General features: G+C 32.6%; 1 protein-coding gene across 1 annotated transcript in view; it reads right to left on the reverse strand.

Annotated features, from left to right (window-relative positions):
• Positions 1 to 8,099: 8,099 nt before the first annotated feature.
• The window catches only part of LOC123718809 (probable cationic amino acid transporter), a 43,495-nt gene continuing 33,309 nt past the window's right edge, over positions 8,100 to 18,285 (reverse strand). The window contains exons 7-18 of the mRNA XM_045675710.1: positions 17,899 to 18,070; positions 16,495 to 16,678; positions 16,041 to 16,162; positions 15,101 to 15,255; positions 12,085 to 12,149; positions 11,871 to 11,971; positions 10,547 to 10,684; positions 9,666 to 9,831; positions 9,231 to 9,358; positions 8,782 to 8,983; positions 8,471 to 8,569; positions 8,100 to 8,193 (exon numbers count right to left, since the gene is read on the reverse strand). Coding sequence (XP_045531666.1) covers positions 8,100 to 8,193; positions 8,471 to 8,569; positions 8,782 to 8,983; positions 9,231 to 9,358; positions 9,666 to 9,831; positions 10,547 to 10,684; positions 11,871 to 11,971; positions 12,085 to 12,149; positions 15,101 to 15,255; positions 16,041 to 16,162; positions 16,495 to 16,678; positions 17,899 to 18,070 — 1,626 coding nt within the window. The remainder of the gene's footprint in view (positions 8,194 to 8,470; positions 8,570 to 8,781; positions 8,984 to 9,230; positions 9,359 to 9,665; positions 9,832 to 10,546; positions 10,685 to 11,870; positions 11,972 to 12,084; positions 12,150 to 15,100; positions 15,256 to 16,040; positions 16,163 to 16,494; positions 16,679 to 17,898; positions 18,071 to 18,285) is intronic.

Raw genomic sequence — 18,285 nt, forward strand, 5'->3', positions numbered from 1 at the left:
ACAAACTCCATTTAACTATTACAACTACATACCACAATGTTGTTTTCATTTGAGTTAAAAGTTGTAAATCTTTTCGATGTCACTTACACCATGCGCTGATAATAAATATTTATTTAAAAGTTGCACACAATAAACATCAAAACTTTAATTTTGTTTAAAGCCTCAGGTTGGTCTAGCGCCCACCCAGGGTGACGGGTCTCCGATTCTAAATTGGCTGGACCCACAATAGAATTCATAATGCAGCCCACCTCCCCCCTACATTCTAGGCTGAACTAAGAATATTACGTAGACCCAATAAAACGTCCTAAACAAATTCAGATCATGATTTTTATAAAATTTATAGGTGCATCGTCTAGTCGTGGTAAACGAAGAAGATAAAGTAACGGGCATTATATCATTATCGGATCTACTGATGTACCTCGTCCTACGTCCGACTGGCGAATGCGAGGGCGCCAGCCTGCGTAACGAACACGGTCCGATCGTAGAAAAGGACGAAACTGCAGATTCTATATCGATAGAGAATAACAAAACCATACAAGAAGATGAATTGGAGGGAGCCGTTGGCGGTGAACCATTGGAGGAAAGTTAATTTGTAAATTTATAATACAAAAAATATTTCTATCGCTACCAAACCAATATCGATCTATCTCTGTTGATACTTGTTCTACAGAATAATATTTATAGCAATGACTAGATGTAGAATATATCAGTTATATGTCTATTTTCGAGATAATAAAAAAAAAAACAATTACAATAGAATCGATTAGCGATTGTATTTTTTAAAATATATTAATCAAATTGTCTAAAATTAACTGTACTACGTTGCAATGACAATGTCACTAACGCTCATTATAAAATCTGGACTATGGAAAATGCATCGTTACCATGGTATCAAACTCATTAGACCCCGTTTTATTTTAAGGTCCAAAATGGCCACCCTTTTCCGAAGACTACTTCATTAATCCAAATAATATAGCAACAACACTTACACACATATTTGTTAACAAAAAACGCTGTAGTATTCGCAGTGTCAGATTCGTTTCGACGATTTAATTCATATCACAATTTTTACGTATACTTTATTATTTAGGAATTTCAAAAGTTTTATACCAAAGGAATATTCCTCAATAATACGGGATCCTGTCATATTGATATGCTCATGCCATTATCCAATAGGCATTATATACCCACGGATTATGAATAAAACTCAAGCTTATTCAGTGCGGTCTAACCCTACCAACCGCCGAATGTCTATATGTTGGTGCGATGTATTCAAAACCACTATATATCGTATATCTCTAACGATATGTTTAGTTGGAGACGGAAGATTTTTCCATTCTCTGAACAAATAATAACCATTTGACAGTTCATGATTAGTTGGTATCCTAAAAATTGCGTTTATACATCATTTCGACCACCAACTTTATATTGAATTTGCAAAGGTCGACTTGATACGTTCAAGCCCTGTGTAGGTAGTACTTAAGTAACTCGTAAAGAATATTCTGACCTCTGGTTGGCTAATATATTTTATACCATTATTTAGTAAGTAATCTGCCAATTTCATCGCCTTTAGATTTAGTTAACATGTCAGTATTCGGAAAAAAACTAATATGCTTTAAAACTGTATGTGATTTAGTATTTCAAACTGAAACCGCACTTCGATTAATCGGACAAATTTTCTCCTCCTTCTGATGGATGAATATCTATCATTTTGAAGACTAAAAACTCTTATTACATAGAGCAAGAACTAAAATAAGAAGAAAAAATCTCCGACTTTAGGGAAAGATGGCCATATACCATATGGTCCTACGGGCCGGAGGAAGCGGTCTGAGATTGATTCAAAATTATTTAAAATGTCTAACGCCCGCTTTATATATTCCAAATATTCATTACCAATATTGATATTTGTTTCCTCTTTTCGTTTAGATTAGATTTTTAAATAAAAATATTACGATTTGTTACATTTTAAATGGTATTTTGAATATACGAGCCGGGCGTGTTGATGACTAAAATACTATTACGTACACTACATGAGTATAAATTCCCCATTTAAGTTGTAACAGAGTCATATATTAAGAAATTCTCACTTTATATTAATTCGACTTAAGTTAGTTTGGGATTAATTTAATATAAGGTTCGATTAGTGCGAATGATAATTTCTAGTGATTTCGTATGTGTATAATAAGCACATGTCCCCTACCAAATCTGTATATGCACAAATGTACAGTACATAAAAACAAGGCACATAATAAAAAGTATGTTCGTTACATTTAAGGTCCAAAATTCATTATTAAATATTAAATTGTTACAAATTATTACTTGACGCCACAAGAAATAACGCTCAATTTTCTACCTTTATTAAATTTTGATAAAGCTCGTAATTGTCACTTTTCGATGTGGTTTTCTATCCCACAAATATTTTTATAAAAAACAACAAGCATTTATTAAATTAACATTTACCTTGAAATTATCTCTTGATAGTATTTTCTTTAATAGGGCACTTTAGTGGCTTATTCATATATTCCTATTAAATTGTCTAAAATCATTTATGTATTTAAAATGTCATATCAAATGTAGTAGTGTAGATTTCATATATTGTATGTCATATTTGTGCTTCGGTGCAAAACAATATATGAAACTGGAGTTGTGAAATATATTTTCTAGTTGTGGATTATCAAATTATGTATTAACGTACCTTCTAATGTTTGAAAATTATTAAATGTATGTATTTTTTAAATAAACAGGTAACAATAAGGTTACCCACAATGACCTTTGCGCGTAAGTTTTCGAAGTTGATTAGAACAAAATGTTGGATAATCAAAATTGTTTTGAACAATTTTTGAATAACTTGCGTGCGAAATATTTACAAATTACACATAAATCTGTGGTATTTGTTAAATTGTTGTGCCTCATGTAACAGGACTCATGTTTGAATATGAAATTCTTTAGTTTTTAAGTTGTATGACTAAACATGTTGTTTGATCTTAAGAATTAAAGCATGATTCCGTAGACTTAGTTTTATTTTCCAATATCAATTTCCGTGTCTGGTTCTGTATAACTTTATCAATTACGACATAAACGTATTTAAAGCCACCTATTAAAATAATTGGCACAATGCACATGCGAAAAATAAAAAGCGGTCTATCCAACCAACCAAGTTCGCGGCATGTAGAATAGATTTCAATTGATTCGAAACGTCCATTACATGTCATAACTTCGCACTTATATTTTGATACGAGATTTAAATGTAAGCATTATTAAATTAGCACCGATTGTGGTCACTGAAATCCGTGTGTAGGTTGAATTAAAACAGAATTTTTCAAATGTTAAGAAAAGTATATTTTATTCATAGATTGTTTTTCAATAAAACGACTTATTTATTTAATTAATTTATTCCAACTGCCGACATCTTTCCGACATAAAATAGTAAAATTTCGCCGTCTCCAGGATACCGCCAATCCACATTTATTTTGGTTACATATAATTATTATGCCTAAAAGTGATTGTATTATACAATAACATTTAAATACATACAAAGAATATAATTTCTTAGTAATTTTAAATACTGCATAAATCCTGCTAAAATCATTATGATATTTTCGAATAGGTAAAATGTGATTTGCCTTCTCTGTATGACATACGGCATCGACTTTTTGGTTTGGACATTTGGGACAAATAATTCTTACCGTAGCCGTAACTTACTGTCGTAAAATACGGCGGACGATCTCGTTAAAAACTTCTAAGGCGTCAGGGTGGGTCGCAAAAAAGTTAGCAGAACTTTACCTAAAATCATACGTTACATATGCATGTGTAATGCATGTATGATGATGATTATAGAAACTGAATAAAAAAAATATAAGAACCAAGACACGGAGTGGATTCTGTGATCCTTTCTTTTCTCTCTAAAAAGTATCTATCCGACGTTCCACGACTGAGCGTTTCTCAAGGCAATTTTTGCCGCGCACCACCGCTATGTGGAACCAGCTGCCCACTGAAGTATTTCCGAACCAATTCGACTTAGGGTCCTTCAAGAAAAGAGCGTACAAATTCTTAAAAGGCCGGCAACGCACTCGCGAGCCCTCTGGCATTGAGAGTGTCCATGGGCGGCGGTATCACTTAACATCAGGTGAGCCTCCTGCCCGTTTGCCCCCTATTTTATAAAAAAAAAAAAAAAAAAAAAAAAACTATAAAATTAGTGATAAAGCAAGACCTTGTCCAAGCCCCATTGGTCATGATACCAGTAATTAAGACGTAACACCCAACCCTGATTTAGATAAAGGATTGCTTTCAATTGAATGAATATTACAATATAAGTGGCACAATTAGAAATTTTTCAAATGTTACGTGGCTATTTTCGTACAATTTTTTTGACCGGCGGTATAAGCTTAGGCCCCTGGAGGTAACTGATTTTACAGTTTGTACAATACAATCACTCACCCTAACATTAATAACAACAAGACAAGATTTGTGTCTCCAACGGATTGGCTTCAGACCACGCTAGATTTAACTTAATAGATTTTCGAAAGAGGCACGCTTATGATAAAGAAATTTTATTCGCTAAGTATGTTGTAGACACGCGCTTCACTCTTTGTAGTGTTGTCTTTTCAATATCGATGTAAAACCCTCGTAGATTTTTATTAATGTGTAAATAAATGTAGGATTCACTAAAACAATATTCTTTATGGGACCGGATGCTACCGAGAGGATAACCTGGAGGGTCACTTTGAATAAAGTGTTAACCATGGACACTCCATACCACAGGGTGTACTCGCGAGTGCCTTGCCAGCCTTTTAAGAATTGGTTCGCTCTATTCTTTAAGGACCCTAAGTCGAATTGGTTCGGAAATACTTCAGTGGGCAGCTGTGTCCACAAAGCGGTGGTGCGTGGCAAAAACTGCCATAGAAACGCTCACTTGTGGAACGGAGGACGTCGTGGTGATACCGGTGGAATTTCGTACTCTGCCTCGACGTCCGATGATGAAACTGACTGAAGCCTACGTGTGTTTTCTTTGTTAGGAAATCACAAAATCTATGAACGGAACAAACAAATAAGCAACTTTCTAGACTTAGTTTTTGCGTGTTGGCTGCCTTTTGGTATGGTTATAATCGACACAATAGATGAATTTAAATCAAATTGAGTTACCGACGAATGGCTTCATTACGTCTTGTTAAAACGACGATTACCTAATCAGTATAGGTGCAGTTAAAGCGTAGGCGTATGTAGGAATTATTGACATTGTTGTGTACTATTTTAGTGATACGTAGTGATGAAGCCCATCCGATGTAGCTACCTTACTCTACGTTTACAGTTTACACAATATTATATGTTAGTACAACAATCTCTAAACATATTTTTTTGTATTATATAGGTGCACTAAAAGTTAAAAGAATCAGTTAAAGTTATTTAACTGGGTAGTCAAATTATTCCAATTATATTTTAGTGTAAAAACGTCCGTTACATTTATGATGAATGTTTGGCAAATGCTTCGTTTTTAAGAGCATCTTTTTTATATACGCTAATTCCAAAAACGATTAATGCACCAAATTTTGTAACACTATTAAGACAATATGACTAAACAGCTTTACAGTTTATATTTGAGCAGTGGGGAATAATACTAGATTTGAGATACTGGACAGAAAGCTTTTGTTTTAGTTGTAACTGAGCGCGAAATGTGACTCCAGTATGTCAAATTCTAGTAGGCTTTCAAGATTCTGGAGTCAATATTCGCGGTCTTAGTAGTGATTTTACATTCTCATAATACAGTAGGATTTTTTTTAACTTAGAAACTAATACACATGCCGCAAACCTTCAATATCATTAAAATTATTTCCTGCCTAAGAGCAAAGAATTAAAATTTATTTACCGAAAATCGAAACATTTTCTATTGACTTTTACACACATCTTTTATGAGGTAACATATGTTGTATTATCAATATGACGATATATATTTGTGCTAGGAAACAAAAAACTTAGCGCATTTATTTATAAACCAAATCAATGCACTAACACTGTTTGAACTGAACTTTTTTCAAAATGGCAAAAGTCTATCATTGTCCTCAGTGTTTAATACCAGCGTAAGTTGTCTGTCTTTAGTTTTTAAATAAATACGTTTTAACTAATAGTGACAAACGCTTACGCCTAATATTTAAGAGTCATAATTGATAGTTAAATACATAATTTAATTCTAATAAACAACAACAACTTCATATTAAGGCCTATATTTAATATGAATAATACAAACATCAATCTTCGTTTCATTTCTAAATAATAGTTACGCGAAGAACAAGCTACAATATATAAAATTAAAATCACATTTAATTTGAGTATCATAATATTATAGTGAATAAATTTAAATGGCGAATCTCAGTAATAGACACAATAAGCCACAATTAACACGATGTCCTTATCATTATCATCGCTTTGAAGATGAATAAGAGTGACAAAACATCTATTTGAATCTCATACTGAATGACCTACAAAATAACGTTGAGATGTCTAATTATCACATGCATCCCATACTATATACAAAATCAGTTTTAAGTTAAACAGGCATTAAAGTAAAACAAATGTCTAATTTAAGCGAGTTACTAACAAGACTAATTAACCAATATATTACTTAAAATATCACAATCGTGAGTTTCAATAGGACCTATATGTTGAGGATAACGTAACGAAGTGCTGAGAAGTTTGCGTGCGTATTTTATTATAACTACATTATTGTCTACAACCATTTCATGACACCAAGATTATAATGACTATTACAAGTTTAGAAAACATTCACACAAATTGGTATATTAGATATGTGATTTACGTGTTCAGTATTTTACATAATATAATTAACCTAGACATTTAAGCAACTGTTTAGGCTGACAGACTTAGCTATTAAAAGTAATCAATAGATTTTTGTTTTCCAAAATACATATTATACAAAATAGTGAAGTAAGAAAATTTTAAAAGTTTTACGAAACATTCAAAGCAAAATTTCCAATCTTTGTTAGATTTAACTGGGTTTCATAATAATGCTGAGCCATTACGCATGTTGTTTTTTTTTTTCTTGCATGATGAGTCTTTTATGACGGGACACGCATCGTCCTTTCGAATTTTCGAATCGTTACTTGCGCGGATTCATTGCGCACATAGATAAAATCTATTTTAGCCGGTGTTCAAAGTCACAGGTAAAGATTGAAAATTTTGCTCAACAAGCAAGTATCACGCTGGATATTTTGCTTGAAAATTCGATTGATATGTTTGTGTGCGAAGAAGTTTTAGGTTCGAATTCCAAAATGCGTAACAAACTTGAAGCCACACAATTAGTTTGACATATTTTGACTAGATCTCGAAACGTTTTGGAATAAGCACCTTAAGCGTTGGATATACGAATATCAGACCAAACATTCAGTTCTTTCAAATACAGAGAGTGATTAATATTTTATTAATACTAGTTTAATATAGTAAATGCATATATTAGACAATAACATATAAGGATTCTCACCTTTCTAAACAATTTTATTTTACAAAGTGAAATACGGACAAGAATAATCTAATACTGTGTAAAAACAAAAAGTGAACTGATTAATAAATAACTACTTACGCTATTAATACTGATAATTAAAATAAATTTATACATTAAAAAACAATGAATAAATAAACTCTGTAATACTTTTGTGTAATAACTTTTTTATTGACTTATAACTATCTCTCTAACAACTCTTTAACAACACAGTAACGTCGAATATAACTAGAATGTCAAGGTAATAATGTTTTATATTTCTTATACAATTTTATAACGTTCAAAGTTAATCTTGGATACTTCAGATAAAAATATTTTACTAAAATAAATAATATTTTCGTAATTTTGGTTCATCATAAAATAAATTCTATATAACTACTGTTAAAAATAAGTGTAAATAAATAATTTCTTTTTTTGTACTAGTTGAATGCATAAAATATAATCCCGTATCTATATAGTATGCGAGAACGGGAGTTTTTTCATTATTGAAACAAGTATAAATGCCGAAGCAATACAAACAAGGAAAGACTCTCAAATTAACATTTAAAATAAATTTTCAGGAAAAACATTATATGGGATAACACGGTATTTAGTCGTCCCATGCATCGTAGGAAACCTCCGGATACGCCCATGGTGGTCGGCTAGAAGTGTGCGTGGTCACATTGTTGGTTTGAGGATCGAATCTGTAAAGAGAAATTTCCATAAAACTGATTCTCGAATTCGATTTCACATCTCATTAAAAAGAGCTGCCGATAGTTTATATCTTATGATAAAACTTTAATTTATCAATTTACACTAACATTTAATAAGTAGACAGACACATTAACCCAAATCCAATAAAGTAATGTTAAAATTTAAAACACTACCACTGCGATTCGCTTCATATACAATACAATATAGTAATAATTTTTGTAGATGAAAATAAAGTTACACATATACGTTTCACTGGCAGGTACTTACCGAGTTTCTACTTGTTTAAATGATACATTGCTTGTAGTACGGTTCCGTGTTGGTTGGGTTTCTGTTATCTTCCAGGACTGCAGCGGATCTTCATAGATTCTGAAGAGTTTTGATTCGAAAATAGATTAAATGGTATAATAAATACAACGACAATATCTGAAAATTGCGTGAAAATCTCACAGTATAATTATTATGTTGCTCACAACATTTTTTTAAAGTACAAGGAAAATCAATACTTTGATTTTGAAGCTTAAAAATGGCACAAATGAGCTCTGTCATTAATTATATTTGATTTAATTGTAATTTCTTACTGATGATCATTGTTGCCGAAGGGTCCACTTCCATCGCCCTGGAATATGTTTCGATCTCCGACTGGGTAACTTTGAGTGGGCCCTGGGACTAACATAGTACGGTCAAGTGGGTTCGGGGGTGGTGGTATTGGCTCCGGAGACTTGGGCGGGTCGGTCTCTAATACAGAGTTCTTAATACCATACATGAAGTACATAAAGAATCCTGAAAAAGTAAAATGTCTGTTCTATTAAATTTGATTAGTTAAGATTACTTTAATGTCATGAAATTTTGATATAATTTTCCATTCCAGCAGTTAGAATAAATAAAAATACCTACTACGAATATGTTATTCCAACTTTCAACGTACGACAAGATTTACAAAATCTAAAAATGCTCAATAAATATTCGAAAATTACGTAAATTAGCACATTTTTGTTATCTGTGGTATCTTTAGAGCAAAGATTTTTACCTAAAATCATCCAGACGGTGAATCGTACAAGGGTCAGTATAGAGAGGTTTAAAATCAGATATATGTTTACAGTAACTGCAATGGCCGGTACAAAAGGGACGCCAGGTGTAGTATATATCAAGCCGTTCCTGAAAGAATAAAACAATTGAATAAGACCACCTGTAGACGAAATTCCTAACCACCGTCATTTGTTTCACGCTGTCTTAGGGCCGTCGCAAAGGATGTAATATAACATAATTAGTAAAATGGAACTCCATGTTCATGAAATTCAACGCAATTATTAATAAATTTTCGCAAAAATATTAGCAGATATAGGATATAAACAAAACACTGAATATTATTAAAATGTAACACAAACTATCGATGTTAATATAATTAAATATTCTTATCTCAATCGCTTTATTTGCTATTAACAGAGAATACTTGTATACATACTTATTTTGTGGCTTGCGTGAGATCATAAGTAGGATGGCCAAAACGCCGAGTGCCAGTAGAACCATTAGGAATGCAGTAAAGTTGCCAGGGCTGGAGAAGGCGGCGAGCATGTCGAAAATTATAACCAGGATGTACATCAATCCGACAGCCCTTATCACGAACTTTCCTATGGATATAACAAGATCAAGAAATTGCAAATTAGTGCATTAGTAAGCGATTTTCAATGCATGTGGGTAAAGACTGACTGTGGACTGTGAAAAAATGATGATGCTCATGCAGAACAGAATGTAGCTTAATGCCAGTATGAAGTCATTGTCAAACGGTTCCATATTAAATGTAGTTTAATTCATCTTATATTTTATTTAAGTTTAAAAGGCAGCTGAATAAATAACTTCAGATTTCCACTCGAAGTCACAATTATTCTTAAAGCATTATTTAAACTCGAACTCCCGCAAATTAAAGGCAAGAAATTTTAGTTTTCCGGGACTTTTGACGCTTTAGCATTCTTTGAATTGTCGTCTTTTAAAATAAATTATATTTATATATTTGCGCTATAACCCTTTATGGATTACAACACCAGCTTGCAGCAGCTTCTTTACCTAGTACCACCAAGAGTCACTCACTCAACCTGTTTTTGATTCTGTGCTATATATTTGGTTTGAAGCCACTAACGTCTAACCCGTAAGTTACGAACATTTGAGGTAAAATGGAACTCATAACTTTGTCCTTCTTTTATATTGCCAGCCTATATATTAGCCTTTTCAACCGACGAAAAAGAGAGATGTAGACTCTTACTACGTTTTTCGTATTCTACTGTGACTATTACAATATGTAAACCAAACTTTTTAGAATGTGTTTATTTATAAAACTAGATAGATTACCACTCTGTTCTGTAGCGGGGCCACAATCAATCCAGGGCAAGAACCCCGGGCACAGGTAGGACATGGCGAACAAACGTTGGTATATGTCGTCGAAGAAACGCTGGAACCTCGACACGTCAGAGCAACCAGCACTGGGCACTGCATCAAGCATACAAACTCCATTTAACTATTAAAACTACATACCACAATGTTGTTTTCATTTGAGTTAAAAGTTGTAAATCTTTTCGATGTCACTTACACCATGCGCTGATAATAAATATTTATTTAAAAGTTGCACACAATAAACATCAAAACCGGCAATAAATCTAAGCTCAACGAGCTGCCTTATCGGTTATGAGCGGCCCAGGGAAAATGTTGCGAGTAGACTTAAATTGATATTCAAAATTAATAATTGTATTGTTCCATTTAAAGTGTTTCTTTAAAATGTAAGGTAATCGAAATGTTTTAATCAATATGCGTTAGAAGATCACGAGGCACCGGTTTGTTTTATAGTTTTTTTTATTATTGACAAAATGTAATGTAAAATGTAATTTAGTTCGAGAAAAAAGGAATTAAGTACGTATATAATGTGATTCGTCAATTCCAAGTTCACTTCTACATGTTGTTATATTTTATATATTTTTGCGAATTTTGTCGCCCAATAACTTAGATAGATAAAATTTCATGATTTTTTTCGTACGTATTTAAATCTTTATTAATTAGGGTAATTAACTAATTAGCAAGTCCTAGTTACTCTAAGGACGTTTTAGTCAGATTATGTAAGTAAAGTTGGTGTCTCATTGTTTTTATTAGATAGAATAAGATTTACTTGTTTTCACTGACAATTTACCACGAAAAACTTAACTAACAACAACTAATGTTAGGTAGCCGTATTTTAACAGCCTATATTTTTCTTAAAAATATTATTATTATTAACCGAACTGACATTTGACCCATTTTATTCATTTATTAGCAAACTATGCAAAACTTGCTACGATGCTTTTTAAAGATTGATTTGTACTTTAAATATAACGGACGCCTAATTAAATTAATTTACCGAACTATCTCGTTATATATATATAATTTACCGAAACTCTTTTGAAAATGAAAGTTTCAAAATCTAATCACAACATTCATCTATAGGATTATAATACAACATAAAATAAAACAATAATGGTGTAAGATTGATTAAAAGCTAAAAAGTTTGACAGTTTAGTCCAGGAAAATGATCAGAAGGAAAAATAAAGTGGGCCGAAAACATTGAAAATTATGTGTCGTACATTTCTAAAGATTTAACGCTTATTTTGTTCCTCTGAAACAGACAATAAAGAACAATTAAATTTACCGTAAAATTGGTTTTCCGAGGTAGAATGAATGAGGTACTGGTCCTCGCGTCCGTATTCCTCGCTTTCATCACCAGGCAGAGTATCGTCAGAGTCCGGTGAGCTGTGAATATACTACATCGCTTAGGGAAAGTACACATTATAATTAATTATAATTTTCGGCCGGCCTTTCGCTTTGCATTTCAATAATTTCGCGTTGCATAAAATGTATTTTACCTGCGTGTTACACGACGTACCATTACGCGTTGACTGCATGGTAAAACTTGGGCTTGAGTCGGACCCTGCAACGAAAGGGTGATCTTATATCCAGATCTGTAACTCTATATTTCTGACAATGTAAATGTCCGGTGAGTGAGAATGTAAACAAACGACAAACAGAGCCAATATCATGTCGCACCAGACCAGAGGTACTGTTGACCATTCACCAAAACGAAACGCGTCGTTTTTCGTTTTATATTTCATCCCCCTGGATTTAAAGGTTAATTTTAACGCGGTTTTACGCGTAAAAATTTTAAGTTAGCAGAAAATATTGATTTCTGGCACCTCTATAATATAGCAGGAAATTTGTCAGTCAGAGCCGTAATTATAGTCATAATGAGATCCCTAGCTATTAATTTTGCCATATTATTACTATATAGTAATAATATGATATATAGTATCAATATATATTACTATATATTGATATAGTAATAATATGGTAATAATATCCGTTGCGATACACACAAGAATATATTTAATTTACACGAATACGAATTAATGAATTTGAATCTAAAGTGGTTAGTTGTTCATTACAAACTGCAGTAATTATAAAGCTAAATGGTTTTTATCTATTGGATATTTCTTTCTTTGAAGAAATAAAATTTAACTACCACAGTGAATATATTTTTATTCATAAACTAACTTCGATGAAATTTGATTCATGATTTCCTAATTATAACTTCTTCTATATACATTTTCCATGGACATTAATAAAAATTACCATAATGAAACCCCCTAAAAGCTTATTTACGGCATAACTTCATACAACTTTGTAGTCACCACAGTCAGTCACTGCGTTTGACATTTTCTTTCACTTTGAATTATTCACAAAGGCCTATTTGTAAATGTGGGTCAGAGGCACAGATATCTATTCTGTCTGGCCGTCGTTTATTTCGATTAAAATTTCTCGAGGGTCTTAAATTTGTGCTAAATCCGAAACTAAACTAGCACATGATATACTGTCTGGGAAAGACCGTTATATAGTTAGTTTTGTAGTTATAATATTCGTAAATTTTTTTGATACATCTTAATCAACTCCATTGTATTTTTCCAATGCTTAGTGCATTATAACATAAGATGAAAAATATATCTCAAACTTTTATCAGAAATAAGTGACTTTATGAATTGCGCGTGTTGAAAATTAACAAAAGCTCTCGCGTCAATTGAGAGATGTCTATAGAACGTTTGAGCACTTTGACCATTTCACAGGCATTTCAAAGTTGCCAACGCTAAAGCGCCGAACTTCAAAATGTCCACAACAACGTTCAACTTTTGAAATAAATCTAGTTTCAACTTTGAACACAAAACACAGCCGTTTAACTTTTATTTAGCTATTTTAAAAATTTGTAACACTTTTATTAAATTCCTGTATTCTTGTAATTGACTAAGAGTGGGGTGAGAAAGGGCAGAATGGAAGAGTCGGGAGAAGGCCTTACAAAAACTAGTCCAAAGTAAAGGCTATTAAGTTAATTAATTATTTATTATATTTAATCACCCATACATAATGAATATGTAAGCATAATAAATTAAAATACATAACGCCATTATTTTTATTACTATTTTAAATTAAAATGCTTTGGGTTTCATTTCACAGAAGCAATTAAAAAATCTTTAAGAATACAAGAAATACAATTGAAAAACAACAGTATGAGTAAAAAATTACCTATATGGATCTAATGAGGGCGTGATACATGCACTTATACTAATGTATGTGTGTGTATTGTCCTAAAACAGTACACAATTTGCTGAAAAACACGAGACCTAGATTACATAAATAATACAAATCATACATTTTTTTGTTTAAATAGAAAATAAAAAAAGATCTAGTAACATATACGCAAAACAGCAGAAAACGCAACATTCACACTGTATGTAAATAAATGTTAAAACAGAAAGAAAATACGACAAATAGAAAAGCAATTAATCAGGTAATTATTCTAATTAAATCTAAATATTGTTTAAAACGCTATAAGTGACTGAATTTAAAGCAAAGCTTCCACTAAAGTTACCATGAGGCTAAAGCCTGTCCCACTACTCTGTAAATCTAATCAAAGCCCTTAAAACCTAATTATATTATTTCAATATGCGCTTGGAGCGCTTTTATTGCAAGCGCCGAAACACAGTAAGAAAGCTCAATAATGAGGTCGGGATCAGGGTAAGAGTCTACCAAGAAAAAACCTTGGGGTTTCAGGTTGGCCAGGTGGATTAGCGTACCAAACTCTGGGCACACCAATGTTCTCTTACGGCGAAGGAGTACATTACGATCAGCATGTCTTATATGTAAAAATCGGCATCGGGTATTAGGCGTAATTAAAATTTATAAAACAGATACAAAAATCTGATTTCATAAGATAAGATTTTAATAACAAAATTCACTCTACATAAATTGTTAACTTATATTAACTGTAAATTAATCTTAAGTATTCTTTAAACCCCTATACGATATAATGACGAGCACGTGTATACTCGTATTATACATGCGTTAGTTAAACAGTTATTCTAAAACTCAATTAGTCAGTTATACTAAGCTGTATTTCGTCAGAACGAAGTTCTGATACGCCGCTTGCACGACGGTAATTCTCCAAGTAACTTCTTAATTACATCGTAAACTAATACAGGTTCTGAGTTATTATTATCTGCCATATCAACACAAAGGATGCGTTTAGTTTTAGAGAGATATAAGAGGAATGATTTTTGCCTCTATCTCCACTCTCAGGCCGTGTAAATAATTGTGATGTTTTTTATCATTTTCACAAACGATTTCATTAATAGCCATAATTTATATAAAGCTCCATTTCGATGATCAAAATAAATATTAAACGTTTCATATTGAACATTTTATTTGCGAAAGTGTGAAGCTTATGGCCGGTGAGTGCTTTATTGAAAAAATATATTTTAAATAAAAATTTTGAAGAAAATTAAACAATTTTCCTACACTAAAGACGATTATGGAAAAAATATCTTTATCGCTTACCATTATTGCCGTTTGTCGCTGTCCCGAGGCTGTGCCTTCGGGGTCGACCGGAGTACGGAAGCTCTCAGGCAAGAGGTCGATCAAGTTGGTAGAATTTGGTTGATAACGAAGAACAAGCACACAAGTTGACACCAGTGTGTAGGCCAGAAGAGTACCTACAATAATCACAGGTTAATAAAAGTAATTGAAAATCATTATTAACATGTATGTGTAATCCAATAGAAACTGTATTGTTTGGTTTTGTGTGTAAGTCGAACCACCAACTAAATATCGGAATTAAGCCAAGTGCGCTACTAATCCACAGATATATTTGGCATATATATAATATACCACATATGTTTATACCTACAAATGCTCGCGATTTCATTTCAATATGTCCCTAATTAAGTTCGTTTGCCTGCGACAAAGATCCAACATGGAAATCAAACTATGAACAAATTTATGTATTTATTGTATATGTATACACCATCTGATTAAAAGGAAATACATATTCTTTTAATCAGATGGTGCATGGGACTAAGATTTAAAAAGTATATATCAGAATTAACTGCTGGAGCATTGCATGGTGGTGATTACTGCATATTAAGATTACAGATAGAATCTTTGCTACAATTTTTAACCCTAAGTTTACGTCGCAGTACAACGTTCAGCTTGTTATTCCTTCCTTATTATACAGTTTTTCACATCACGTAAAGGCAACAGCGTTTTATTTTTGTCTCCATAAAAAACGAGCATTGTATACAAAAGCAAAACTTAAGTAAACAACAGCCCCTGAAATCGAAAGCACGAATAAACACAATTCACGTTAAAAAATATATGATAGTAAAACTCAACGTGGCGAGTAAAATTGAAAAAGTATCCAAAATTTGATCAATGGTAACCCGAAAATATTATGTCAAACTAGCATTAAGTTAAAAAATTAGTAGTACAAATTCCTTACCAATGCTCATCATTTCAACAAGTACTTCAAGATGAACGAAGAGTGCGACAATAGAGGCCGCCCCACCACCGTACACAGCTGCAGTTGCAGGGGTCCCGAACCGCGAAATCACTGACAGTTGTCTACAAACGTATCAACGCTTTAGGTATGCATTCGAAATTAAATAACTTTGAAATACATATGTTATTAATGTACGCGAAAATGAGCCGCACTTGTGATATTTAGGTTCAAATCCACCTAATTAGTAAATATATTTCGTGAAGTGCTTGTTTACTTAAATATAAGTTAGGTACTTCATAACGTAATTATTACTTGTAACTCGCACATCTCCCAAGACTTTGTCTGAATTGCCCTTCTTTAAAGCCTAGAAGTTGTGTATGTTGATACATATATTTATTTTTTAACAAACATTTTACGAATAAAAATAAGTACTATTTCTTAATAAAATTATTACTTAAATATCAGTCCATCCTGTGCCATAGCGTATACAACGCGAGGAAGCGGAAACATAGACCCGAACATAGCAACCGTAAGACCAGCTAGCGCACCCACAGCGACAATGTACTTGCAATTCGGTGCATTTACGTAGGTGAACATATCGAGGAGGGCAGCCTCCGTCGATACCTGATCGTAGGGCACTGTAACAAACGCATATTATATAATCCTTATATCATAAAGTACACCGACTGTGCCCCTATTAATATTTGTTATATCCGTTTCTTCCTCGTACGGTAAAGAAAAACACGTAAATGCCTACACCCCAATACACACACACACACACGGTCACACGTGGATTTGGGTACTTCATAAAATATTACTAATATGTATTTAACTAAAAATTAACTAATATTTAGAGAATAGACGTTTTCAAAATATTAGTACTATTAATTTTAAATCACTTTTGGGATTGCATTTTCCAATTAAGGTCAACTTTCAGTTAACAAAAGCGCTTATGCCATGTTACAACACAAAATATCGCTGGAAGAATTCATTAAGTAGCCGAAAAGCCCCTTTGTACTACATTACATTAATTATTTTAAGGGTATTGTAGTTTATTTTTATATTAAGTGAGCAATAACTTAGTGCTAGATTTGAGACCCTGAGTTGTACTGACGATTACTAAATCCTTAATTATCATTTTTAATAATGCTTAGTTAGAATGAGAACATACGCTTCAAAGGTAAAAACCTAGACATTCAATTTCACTTTGCGTTTGTCATGTGTCAGTTTCGTAGAAATCAACGTTCGGTATTCAAAGGAAAATAACAGCTATCATAAAATCTTCTCTTATGAACCATTGAATTTTTCATATATTTTAGTAAAAGAAAATTTTATTTTTCTTTTCTCATATACCAAGTTGGACGTTTCGACAGTCGAGAAAAAATAAAAAGAAATCTCTACTGAATTCTGTTTATAAAAATCACAATTCTTCGGTAGTTTTTCTTATTTCAACTCTGTGTTTATTCTCATACGCTAGCTAGAGGGCCCTTTTGTTTTTGAGCTTTGCTATTAAATCATAATGATATCAGTCTTTGCCTGTAGGGCATAATTAGTTGCGGTTGTCATTTCATTAATGGAGAGTATAATCCCTTTGATTTCATCTGTTTAATGAGCATTTTGTTTCTAAAACAGAATTCTCATTAATACCTCAATATGCATCGCTAATAAAGCTGCTTTTCTATAAAGGGCTTAAAGCACTTAGTCTAGCAGAACACATGATAACAATAATAAAACTGGCATTTTCATTCTATTAAGTTTTATCTATTACGTATTGAAGATAATAGTGCTTTTTCTTGAGACTGTCTCCTCGACCGCAATTTCTATCTTTCTTTCTCAATTACCAATATAAATTACTTACCGACTAAACTGAGCATCAAGGAGCAGGTTACATAGGATACGAGAACAATGCCGAGACTGTAGACAATGGCTAAAGGAATAGAGCGTTTTGGATTTGTGGCTTCTGCGCCTGTTGTAGCAATTATGTCGAACCCAATGAATGCGTAGAAGCATGTTGCCGCACCTCTGAACACCTGTTAAATAAATTGATATGTTTAGTATACCATCCAGATGTACCTCATGTATTTAATATACAAAATATGAACGTTGTCTGGGCGCTTGAGTATACTAATTATAATGTAAGTATACATCGAATCTTGGTAAAATACTAAATTACATTCTTCATAAAACGGGGGCAAACGGGCTGGAGGCTCATCAGATAGTAAGGATCTGAAAGAAGACTCGCGAG

Source organism: Pieris brassicae, chromosome Z (genome assembly GCF_905147105.1).
Source record: "Pieris brassicae chromosome Z, ilPieBrab1.1, whole genome shotgun sequence".
Lineage (NCBI taxonomy): Eukaryota > Metazoa > Arthropoda > Insecta > Lepidoptera > Pieridae > Pieris > Pieris brassicae.